This window comes from Monomorium pharaonis, chromosome 3 (assembly GCF_013373865.1).
Source record: "Monomorium pharaonis isolate MP-MQ-018 chromosome 3, ASM1337386v2, whole genome shotgun sequence".
NCBI classification, from domain to species: domain Eukaryota; kingdom Metazoa; phylum Arthropoda; class Insecta; order Hymenoptera; family Formicidae; genus Monomorium; species Monomorium pharaonis.
Genome location: NC_050469.1, coordinates 3,797,271 through 3,809,764, shown reverse-complemented (window position 1 = coordinate 3,809,764; position 12,494 = coordinate 3,797,271). Strand labels below are relative to the sequence as shown.

General features: G+C 26.6%; 2 protein-coding genes across 2 annotated transcripts; both read left to right on the top strand.

Annotated features, from left to right (window-relative positions):
* Positions 1 to 279: 279 nt before the first annotated feature.
* On the top strand, positions 280 to 2,159 carry LOC114254345. The gene is made up of 4 exons (XM_036284125.1): positions 280 to 489; positions 681 to 894; positions 1,569 to 1,592; positions 2,066 to 2,159. Exons 1-4 carry the CDS (start codon positions 395 to 397, stop codon positions 2,147 to 2,149), a joined length of 417 nt encoding a protein of 138 aa, XP_036140018.1. The 5' UTR covers positions 280 to 394; the 3' UTR covers positions 2,150 to 2,159.
* On the top strand, positions 2,143 to 11,001 carry LOC105839505 (axonemal 84 kDa protein). The gene is made up of 14 exons (XM_028190407.2): positions 2,143 to 2,234; positions 2,633 to 2,819; positions 4,530 to 4,670; positions 6,184 to 6,258; positions 6,334 to 6,533; positions 6,659 to 6,837; positions 7,059 to 7,328; positions 8,145 to 8,306; positions 8,383 to 8,536; positions 8,861 to 9,146; positions 9,431 to 9,526; positions 9,726 to 9,947; positions 10,246 to 10,353; positions 10,817 to 11,001. Exons 1-14 carry the CDS (start codon positions 2,161 to 2,163, stop codon positions 10,955 to 10,957), a joined length of 2,295 nt encoding a protein of 764 aa, XP_028046208.1. The 5' UTR covers positions 2,143 to 2,160; the 3' UTR covers positions 10,958 to 11,001.
* Positions 11,002 to 12,494: the final 1,493 nt, after the last annotated feature.

Genomic DNA, 12,494 nt, shown 5'->3' with positions numbered 1-12,494 from the left:
GGGACTCACTTAAATATAAACATTATAAATGCGATAGATTTCTTTATCCTGATTGGTCAATCAAATACTTTTAAATGTTCGTAACGCTAAATAAACTGCAGCTTATGTTCATTGATAATTTTTGATCTTTTAATGTTTCTATTACTTGTTTCCTTAACGTTTGACACATTATTGTTTAACCTAACTTTTAATCATCGATAATGTTTAATTAAAGTTTACATGGTAATTTTCATAATTCTGTGATGTATAATTATATTTGTCTTTTATATAATGCAAAGCATTTATTTATTATTTATATAGTTATAGATTTTTCTATGAAACTTTTTATGTATGTGTGTATGTGAATAATCCGAGATAATAAGTACAATAAGTAGAGCGTTAACATAACGTACACATGGATTCTGAAAGAGAAAATGATAAGAAAACATCGCATTTTGTTGGTGTCCTTGGTATGATTCCTCCCAATCCTGGAAATATCCTTGATATAAAGTACGAAGTCAAATACATATATTATTTTAATAAAAAAAAAATAGTTACAATTGTTGGCTACTTAAATAAATTCTACTTTAAATTCTTCTCTAAATAAATTGTTAGAAAAATTTTTTTTATGTTTATAATTAATTTTATACAAGATTTTTACTTTTATTATTTTTATTTTAAGATTTTTTTTCTATTTGTAGAAATTCTATTCGGAAAGATATTGAAAACCCAAAGGAAATAATTGTTGAGGCAAAAAACAGAACTAAACAAGACAAATCGATACCACATTCCGGAAACAATTTTTCGCGTCTCATTTTGGATACTGAAACCGAATATGATGAATATGAAGAAGATGAAAATCTTGTCCAATGGCAATTACCAAAGATGAGAAAACTACCAACACTCTCATCAATAGTATGTCTTTGTATATATTATTTATTTAGAATGGAACATTTGCATCATAAACTAACATTTTAGTTTCTACATTTACTTGATATTGTCTCGTTGATTTATTTTTCACGTTTTTTAAATATTTAAGTAATGGTAAAAGAATACATCAACTAATAAATTATAAAATAATTTTTACAAATAAAAGTTTAATACGTATGTTTAATACGTATTCTATATATTGTACAAAGATTTTAATCAGAATCAATATATTAAAAATGTATGTATTTATACTCAGATAGTAAAATGCAGTATGCCAACAGTATATCAACAGACTTGATATGATTATAGAGTAAATTCTTATTTATTGTGTCGTTTTTATAAGTTTCTGTCATTAGAATATACCAATAGAAATGCAGCTACAATAGATCACATTTTTATAAGTTTATTATTTATGATATTATAATGATATGATATACAAAACTTGCTTCTTTTTTTTATACATTTCTAACAATATTAAAGAAACAGTGGATTATGCTACTGTAATATACAACACACATTTGCAATATACATATAGTTGTTAGCAGGTTTGACTATTTGGGATTAAATAATTAAAATTTTGATTAAAACTTATTATAAAGATTATTTGAATCTAAATATATTTTTTATGAAAATTTTTCATATCTATTAATTCGTTTTAGTTACGTGAATGGAGTATGACACAGGTAATTCTGTTCATGTAGTGTTATACATTTTTTTAAATTTAAACATTATATGTAAATATTGTTTTTCTATTTTTGTATTATTATTCTATAAATTATGTATTTAGGATTTTAAATAATTTTATTTATATATATTTTTTTAAAGTTTGTATTATATTATTTTATAATATTATATTATTTGATATTTTATACACCAAGATCTAATTTTAAGAATTAGAAAAAAATATAATATGTAAGTTAAACCAAGTTTAACGTTAAGATATATTGCAATAGAACCTTAAAAATATTGTTCAATATAATGATAAAAACATTTTTTGTTGTGTCTCTAGATTTTTTAGTTATATTTAAAAGAATAAAATTAATAATTATCGTTGCTCTTTTATTTAATATTTTTTAAATTGTTTAAATATTGTAGAACATTATGAAAGCAATACAAAAAACTATAGATAAGATAATAAATGTCTCTTATTTTACAGGTATCAGTTGTTGCGCATATTTTACATAAAAATTCTATTAAAGTAAAGAATAATTACATCGTCCAATTTAGCCTAATTTTTTAGAAAATAAAACAATGACTAAAAAAGCACGCAAAGCGTTAGAGAAAGAGCAAGCGGCTTCTGCTGCCGCTGAAGCTGAAAGAATTAGGTAAGAATTAGATAGTAAGACCATTTATTATCAATTACAAGAGATTACGAATTATATTAAGTTTAATTACATAAGCCACATAGTTCCATAAAATATTAAACAAAAGTCAATAATTAATGTTTATCTTTTTTAATTTAAACTTTTTAAATTAAAAAATTCTAAATTAATAGTGTAATGTAAATAATGTTACGGTAACAAAATAAAAAACAAAAGCAATTTTTAATTGTTTCTTTTTGTTAATTTTTTAATGATATATTAAACCAGCCAATTTATTTTAGTAACTTTTAAACTATCTGAGATTCATAAATTAATTATATTAATAATATATGTTGATATGTACAATAAATTAAGCATATTACAACTTTTACTAATATATTAATACAATGTTTTTAATTAAGAATACAGATGATTAAAGATATGCAGGAAGAAATTCGATTGGAAAAGTACAATACGGAAAGACAAATATTACTCGAGGAACAAGAAGCAACGATGCGAAACGTTCAATTGAAAGAGACATTGTTCGTGCTTCATGATTACAAGGATGCATTTATACAATATTTAACTGCTGCTGAAGAAGAGGAAAAAGTAAATAATGTTATCTTTTTACATATTTATAATTAACAATTTTTGTAAAACCTTTGTAATATATATATAGGGAAGACCGAAGGTTTGCAAACTTTTTGAAATTTTAGTGATAAAAGTTTTAAACATTTAATTGGTCAATTATCTACATTATACATACATACATACATACATAGAGAGAAAGATTTTATTAGATTTAATAAACGGTTCTGTTTAACTATTTCAAAGTATACTCTCTAAATTGCAATCAATGTATTATCACTGATTTATAATATAGTATACTTATAGCTGTAATAATTAGTAATTTATTGTCTTTTAGTGACTTTTACTTCAGAATGTAATCATTAAAAGATTAGTGTATTTATTTCCAATCAACAAGTTATAAAAAAATCAGTGTATTTTCACTCATTTTACTGATTTTTCATGCTACATTGCATACGTTTTATTACATATCCTGGGCTCGGATAATTATGTCATCAATTGTAAGCCAATAAGGATACGTGGTAAGACGCCTCGTATTTTGTACCAAAAACTTAATTTAGAAAAAATATATTTTTATTTTTAATAAATTATATTAAATTTAAAAAATGTGTATAAAGTTTATTGAAAATAAAAGAATGTACTTTGGAAGTCGAACAAAACCATTTAGTAAATCTAAAGAAATCTTTCTCTCTGTGTAATAATGATAAAGACAACATTCCTCTACTTTTTAGTCCTATGATGATTTAGTCAATAATGCTGTAAACCTTATTTTGTTTGTAATAATTAAAGTATTAACATGTACACGATTACGTACTTACCATATACCGCTTGAAGCAGCTCAAAGCAAGACAGAATTACATAAAATATACATAACTATGCACTATAAAAAATTTTAAATCAAGAAATTACACAATAAAGTATTATATACAATATGTAAGTGTTAAAAATTTATGTTTTATGTAATACTTGCTAAACTGCTAAGTTTGTACTGCAGTACAAACTTAAAAATACGCAGCAAATATAAACATATTATTATATATTGAAGTAAATGCATTTCGATGCATGCGTTTGCAACAAACGTAAAATGTGCACCAGTTTATCAGTGCTGCTAAAGAAAAATCAACAAATCTAACTTATCTGTTTATTTTTGCGGTTTTAATAATTTTAACAAAACGATTTGTGTATCTATTATACTTTTGCTGCAAACCTGGTTTTTCCTATATACATATAATAATTAATTATATATATAATTAATATTGTTATTATTATGTGTGTAAAATAATATTTTTTAATTAAATTAATTATCTCTCAGTTACCGTACCAGCGAATGACATACCTTATACGTTTTTGAAATCTCGCGGCATTAGAAGAAAACTACTTATTATTAAATATTTTTGGCAATTTACTATTTTTGGTGATTTACTCTACTTATACGGAATCTTCTTTAAATCCTCCCAAATGAAGATACTACACAGAGACTTTATTCAGTGCATTGTACGAAAAATTATGAACATTTGAACAGTGACAGGATTTGTCATAGCTTGATTATAACAGCAGTGAAAATTCGTACAATACATGAAAGATAGAAATTATTTCTTTCAAATTATTTTTTGTATAAATAACAAATATTAAATTAAGCCTAAATTAATAAATATTAGTTTGATTAAATTGATTTTTATACGTTACTCACGTAATTAGTATTTTAAATTACAATGAAATAATTATTTTTAGTGGGCTAGATATATGACCTGCGACGGATTACCAGACCCCGGCAGTTTATCTGAAATGAATACTTTTATGTTTTTGTGGTCAATGGAAGACGAGAAAGTTAATATGAACACATTTTTTGCAAAATACAATATTATTATTTATGTACGTAAATTTTTAGTAACTAAGTTAAAGAATTATATATACATATACAAAGTAATTCGGAGCCATCCAGGTATCCTCAAAATGACATATTCCTGAATCAATTCTGATACGATTTTTTCTTTACCAAAATTTTATGAAAAGTTTACTTTTTGAACTCTTAAATAAAATAGTGGTTTCCCGGTCTCTCGTATCTTCAGAGAGGCCGGGAGAAACAGAAAGAAGCAGGGAGAAACAGGGAGAGACAGGGAGAGACAGAGAGAGACCGGGAGAGACCGGGAGAGACCGGGAGAGACCGGGAGAGACAGAAAGAGGCAGGGAGAGACAGGGAGAGACAGGGAGAGACAGGGAGAGACAGAAAGAGACAGGGAGAGACAGAAAGAGGCAGGGAGAGACAGGGAGAGACGGGGAGAGACCGGGGGAGACCGGGAGAGACCGGGAGAGACAGAAAGAGGCAGGGAGAGACAGGGAGAGACCGGGAGAGATAGGGAGAGACCGGGAGAGACCGGGAGAGACCGGGAGAGACAGAAAGAGGCAGGGAGAGACAGGGAGAGACAGGGAGAGACAGGGAGAGACCGAGAAACTCCATCAAATCATGAGAGGCGTAGAGAAGATAGGCAGAAGCGGCGCAACTTACTATCCAACACGGGTGATTACAAATTCGATGTCTTTTTATACTTCTTGACGTTTTTGTTTATTTAAGCACTTTCACTGAGAAATCTTCGTTTTCTTTGAATAATTTTCGATTACTGAATAATTAACCGGTAGTAATTAATAACAACAAACAGATAGATTTGTTCCCGTGTAAACATGTGTAAATTTGTAAAAGTATTGATACGTGATACATTTTGTAAAGGACAACAATTTTCTGATTGATTACAGTAATTGCGTAATCTGTAATTATTGTAATTTAATTTTTTTTTTAAATAAAAATAAGCCGCGGAATGATTTACTCGGTAGTGATTAATATGTAATGAATCGATAGCTTTATAAATTACTCGATCAAGTGCGTGAGTAAATTCGATGCATATTGTGTAACAAGAGAGAAAAAAACTTATAACTTATCGATATTTATGGGTTTGTTACATGTGAAGTGTTACATGTAAAGTGTTGTTCATTTTTGGTAAAATTATTCATCCGTCAAGCAGTATGAAAAGACATCGAATTTTTAATCACCCATGTTGGATGTTGAGTTGCACCACCCCTGCTTCCCTTTTCTACGCCTCCCATGATTTCGTAACTATTTTATTTAATAATTTAAAAAGTAAACTTTAGATAAAATTTTTATATAAAAAAAATCGTCTCAGAATTGACTCAAGAATATGTCATTGCAAGGACATCTGGATCGTTCTGAATTACTTTGTATATATGTAATTAAATGTGAATAATTTTTAACTTGTAAAAGTATAATATATAATTACATATTTTTTACACTTGCTATATTATAATTTGATAAAAAGAATAACATTTATAACTTTTAGTTTATTATAAAAATAATAAATATTTTCCGTTACAGTTATTATCGAAACTCAACGAAATAATACAATTTTCTTTGATCAGCTCACCAGAGTACATAGTCGAATGCAAGACGGTGAGCAATAATATTCCATTTGCTGTGTATAATATTTAATAAATTAAACAATATGAATTAAACGTTTATAAACAGATCAGACAACGATTTCGTGACAAGCTTCAGGAATGGATAGATATGGCATGTTATTCTCTTTTACGTCAAATAGAAAGAGATATGATCCATGAAGGCATAAAAACGGCGAGATATACCAAAATTTCCGATGAAATTAGTTGTTGTCTATGGGCCTTGATAAAATTGCCTATTCCACTTAAACAAGTTACTGAAAAAGATAGGTATTAATATTCAATATGTGACTTTGCATATATTTATAATATTTATAAAAATAGATACAGTTCTTGTGACATTACACATAAATACACTTTATCAATATTGACTTCTTATAATTGGATTTTAACAGAAAACCTATTGAAGTTCACTTCGAAGAAATTGAGTTGACTGTTAAAATGCCAATAGACATCGATTGCTATTGTATGGCGATAAGAGCATTATGGGTAAAATATGACCATTATTCTGATTCTGCGACTTCATACATCATACCAAAATTACCAAAGAAATATGAAAGCTTGTATACGATGGGTACAAAATAAATAATCTTATATAAATTTATTATTTAATTTATTAGTTTAAGTAAAAAATAAAATAAAAAATAAAGTAAAATTATTAAAAAATCAATATTTACAAGATATTTTATAAAGCTAAATAAGATCTACTTAATTTATTTTAATGTATGAATGTTTTTATTTCTTAGTAAAGGAGTGCAAATTTTTAGAGTTTTTTTCTCCTTATGTATGTTTCAGATTTTTTTACCTATTGTCAAAACGAGTACAATGCGAAATTGAAGATACGAGAGGAACAAGTCGAAGGCCGTCGTCTTCGCTTGGAGGAAAAGAAAGCTATACTTGAAAGAATGGAGAATCCGCCAGCTCCAATGCCTACAAACCCCGAAAGAAAAGGAAAATTACAGAAAAAACCGGGTATCCAAGGAGCGAAGCGTCCGGAAGCAGAACAAGAATCAGAACAATTACCGTATCTGCCTACACCAGATGAAATTATTTTACAACAAGAAGGTATAATTTTCAAATCGCAATAGTTAATACATTAATTGACATTTTTAATTATTTATTTCAGTACATAAAGTGTCTATAATGACTAGCCCTACCTTTTATATTTTAGAAATAGTTTGAAATTATTCGAGAAAAACGACGAAAAACGCGGTTCAATGATTTTGAACTTTTTTTATAAATTTTGGGAAGGAAGGGGTAGAGTAGTTCCTTTAGATGACTACATTAAAAAAATTGTATTCTAAGAATCAAGAAGATGTTCTAAAAATAAAAATAAATTCTAAAGTTGAGGTTAAAATTATAATAAAATTGAGTATACTATTCTCAATTTTAGAATTTTTCCTTTATTTTTAGAGTATCCTCTTAATTTCCAGAATACAATTTTTTCAGATACTGAAAAAATCTATAGATCTACAGATTTTTTTAGTATCTATAGATATATTGATATATCAATATATCTATAGACTTTATAAATATTGTATTTACATTAAAAAAACTTGAAAATTATGTTGAAATAAATTAATATTTTTAAAATTATTTTTAATATGTTACAGCATTATTGTTATAAATAACGGTAATGAAAATAAAAGAAACAGAAAATATAGAAAGAGAGACTAAATGTTTTTTTAAACAATTTTTTTTATTAGAAAGATTAGAACCTTGAAATTTAGACATTTAACTATGTAGCAATTAATCCTTTTTTTACTAATTTACTTGATTTTTATTAGATGTTTATTTTATTCCGTCATTAGAATACTAAGATTATTGTAATAATAAATAAGCTATTATTAAAAAGAATAATATTAATTCTCCTGCTTTTAGATGAAACTCGAAAGGAAATTAGAAAACTGCTGTTTACGCGTTGCGAAAAAACAGAGATTAATTTGCGAAAATACAAGATACTTGGTGGTGTATTACACATTGATTTAGTTTATCAGCCGCCACAACCCAAGGACATGAGAAAAGACATCATGCTTACTACCTGTAAGTAACAATTATTTTAACTGACAATAACTTATTACATATGTTACCATTAAATGTTACATTATTTTCCTTGCAGTACAAATTCCCAAAGAACTGAAATTTGTGCCTTTTTACAAGCCTTATAAGGCACCGCCACCAGCACCTGATTCTGAAAGGACACCAGAAATAATCGAGGCAGAAATAAAAGCTTTGGAAGCTGCCATGGAGGCACTGGCTCTAGTAACTTTAAAGTATATCTTTTTATAATAAGTTACTTACAAACTAGAAGTGAATGTAACAACAGTGAGATGCAAAAAGTTATTATTATAAATAAATGTGAAAATCGTTTGAACTACAATATAAATAATTTAAATAAAGATGTAATGAATAAAACATTATCCAATATAGAACAAGTAATGTTTATATATTATAATTTTAAAAATTGTAAATTTTATGTTGCCTGCGTAAAAAATGTATCATCTTCAGTTCAATTATATTTATATTTGTATCTATACCTTGTATAAATATCTTGTATTTATATCTTGTACAAATTACGTTCCATTGAATGTTTATAGGCTTCCCAGCTCTATTATTTGGTTTGAACCACCATTAGTAGCACATTGGATTTCTGAGAGAAAAATATGGTCTACACAGGACGTTCATGATATCAAGTATAATGAAGAGAAGCAAACTATTACGTTTAGAACTGGCAAATTAGGCATTCACGGTCTCGCAACTTTTAAGTTTATTAACATCCCATTCCAAAGTTGGGAACTCAAGCCTGAAATAGGCAGAAACGCACGCGGTGGTATAGTACTTAATGTGACTGCTGCCATTGTTCAAGCAGAATTCATAGTCAGGGTATCCATCTTTTAAACGTATAAAATTATTTATAATGGTTTAGCTAAATAATTAGACGTATAAAGTATACACTTGTAGGAAAAGCGAACGTAAAGAAATATAAACATTAATACGGAATGTTATATGTAAAAGACAACGCAAAATGTTAATATCTTTTTATAAATTTAATAAATGTTTTATGCAAGTGTATATTAAAAAAAATAAGTTTATATAAAATATGTATTGTTTTATTTTGGTGACATAAGAATTAAGATATGTAAAAATACATTTGATTGTTTTTGTAGGAAGACCTGGTCTGCTTAAATTCATTAGCTGGTGGTATGTCGACGGAACTTAAAAAGATTATTGGAGAGTATATGAAGTTACATATTTTAATTGAGGTAAACATTTCTTTTTTTGGAAATCTTTTTTTGTATTGATTTACGTTTATGATAACAAGAAAACAAATAAATATTTTTTACCTTTATGTATACTTTGTAACGAGAAAATACTTTGATTGTAATGTCATAATCTTATAAAATTAAACGATATTTAAGTAAAAATAGTAATTTTTTCTAAAGAAATATTCTTCTTTTGCAGAAGATGCGCAACGCCGGCTGCGATCTATTTCCAGAGCGAGATGTCTTCGCTTATGTAAAGGCTCTTCCGATGAAACATCCGGTAACTGAAAGGCACCTACGAGAATGTATGGCATTACTTTGTACAGCATATACATTTTCCTGGTCACGCTGGAACGCAAGTCGAAATTCTAGAGAAATTGTGATACAATTCAAAGAACTCCACGGATGCGTTGCAAAAGAGGTAAAGCATTTAATTACGTTTTTTTTTATTAAGAAGAAATGCAATAATACACTAAAAACTTATTTTGCTTAAACGTCGCTAAAAATTGATAATAACTTCATTTTTTGTGTATTTCTTTTATTTAATAAATTGAAATTAGAAATAGAAAATATCAATGCAAAAAGGCATGTTACTAGCTACTTTATAAAAAATATTAACTTTTTGCGCCAAATAATAAAAGATAAATATTAAATATAAAAATACATAGAAACTTTTGATAAAATATTATATTTTTATATAAATATCATTTTTTTAATAGCGAACAAATTTAACTCTTTTGATTACTCCATTGCGAACGATGATGATATCCTGTACCGAAGTAAGTTCAGAATTTTCGAGTGCACCGTTAGATGATGAAAACTCAAAGGTAATATATAATTTAATAAAAATTTAAAGAATTTCAAAAAATCATATCAAAAAATAATTAGTTATCTGTTATTAAGAATTAAATTTAATAACATAAACATATATATATATATATATATATATATATATATATATATATATGCAGAAGAAGATCGCCATTACTGACATATAACTTCTAAAACGACACCTCTTTACTTCTTTGAAATTAAATATTGGGTTTTATTAATATCAAATAAAAATGTTTTGTAAATGTTATACAAAATTGCGATATTAAATATATGGCAATGTAAAGTTTATTAAATATTCCTAAAATTAAATAAATTGAATAAAGAAAAGAAGAATAAAAAGAAAAATTAAATGTATCCCAATTAATAAATATACATATATGTATAAAGTATTAAATGCTTATTAAATAAATATACAAGATATTTAAAAAATAATTTATAAATACGTGTTTCTGACAGTTTTATGCTGATTTATATCACTTGGCACTGCAGAATGCTGGGATCAAAAGTCGGATACTAATGAAAAACATCTCTTTTAATCTTGTCAATACCGTCGCAGAACTTTTAGGTCGCACTAATGTAATTAACGTATCATCGTAAAAGTTAATTTCAAAAAATGGAAATAAATAATGTCTTTTAGTAAAGATGTGTGTTTGTTATATACATGTACCACATTTTCTTATTTATATAGATGCCATTAAAACAATTTACGTGTAGTACACCAGTTATTAAGTCCTTAAAACTTTATTAAGTTATTAATAACTGTTGTACATGTCTAATTATATATTATTATGCGTGTTTAGTTTTTCATATATAAAAAGTAATACAAAATAATTTGATAAATCAAATATTTTATTATAATAATAAAATATCAGATCTAATAAAGTGGACAAAAGTTTTAAAATATTTTTAATTTTCATGAAAATATGTGTATAAAGGTTCTCGAGGTCACTCATTATGAATCCTGCACAATCAGATTTTTAAAATTTAAAATAACAAATTCAAAAATATGATAAAGGTAATTAAAAAAATTTTTCCAATTTTTGTAAAACTAATTATCTAGAATTTTTTTAGGACGCTGATTATGAATCCGTTATCAGATTTTATCGTTATCGGTACTCTACTAATATTGAAGTTTTATGTGTTATTTTCAACTACAGATTCCTAATCAGCAACCCGAAAATTTTCTATATAACAAGCTCTTAAAGTATTTATTGAATTTAGAATTGTGTGTCTGCTATATTGGATCTGCCACTTTGCAATTTGTATTTTTCATTTGAAAATCATGATCAACGGTTCTTATAACCGCAAAATACAAATGTTTAATAATTGTAAATTAATTCTTTGACGTAAATCAAATAAATGCTTGTAATTAAGATCGACTACCTACTTACAATTTAAATTACTGTCTCATTGCTAATCAAATTTATGGATCGAATTCTATGTGCTTTAATTAATGGGAAATGACATGTGAGATTGACGTAAGCAGCAACTTTACATATCATTTCTTGTATATGTAAAACAGTATGAGCATGCAATAATATGCTTTTACTTGATAATATACTAATAACATAGAGTTTATTGTAGCAGTTTTTCAATAAATATACCTTTGTACTTATTTCTTTCCTTATTTGCCCCAAACACAAATTATTCTAGTAACGAATGTATAACAAGCGGTCTATTACAGTTCTCGGATTGGGTGAAAACAAGAAATGCTTAGTTATCTCACATTTTCATTTGTTAGTTTCGTAATTGGGTGACCAAAGTCACGTGAAATGATAATGCGACAAGTGAATATATTCACCCAAGAACCGTAATCAATCTCCAGATATAAAAACAATAAATCATATTCATAACGCATTTCTAAAGATGTTAACGCGATATTTGTCATTCTATCTTTGTTCATTAAAACGTAAAACAAGGATAGAAAAATATGACAAAAAATATATTTTTAAACATGTTCTAAATATGAACTTAAATACATGCCATATTTATCTAGAAAATATTTGATTTGTGAAAAAAAGGAAACAAATACCAGTAAAGTTGTAATACGAAATTGCATAACTGCAAGTTATTTTTGTATTTAAACAACAGAAATATCATTTTACTTTTAGAGATTGCATTTTGATATTTCAAT

Bases quoted from the DNA above. Each gene is read 5' to 3' on its own strand.
- LOC114254345 (XM_036284125.1), top strand. From the start codon at position 395: ATGGATTCTGAAAGAGAAAATGATAAGAAAACATCGCATTTTGTTGGT. The intron at 490-680 runs GTACGAAGTCAA...TTCTATTTGTAG, and splicing joins GGAAATATCCTTGATATAAA to AAATTCTATTCGGAAAGATA. The intron at 1,593-2,065 runs GTAATTCTGTTC...CTTATTTTACAG, and splicing joins GTGAATGGAGTATGACACAG to GTATCAGTTGTTGCGCATAT.
- LOC105839505 (XM_028190407.2), top strand. From the start codon at position 2,161: ATGACTAAAAAAGCACGCAAAGCGTTAGAGAAAGAGCAAGCGGCTTCT. The intron at 9,147-9,430 runs GTATCCATCTTT...TTGTTTTTGTAG, and splicing joins AAGCAGAATTCATAGTCAGG to GAAGACCTGGTCTGCTTAAA. The intron at 9,948-10,245 runs GTAAAGCATTTA...TTTTTTTAATAG, and splicing joins ACGGATGCGTTGCAAAAGAG to CGAACAAATTTAACTCTTTT.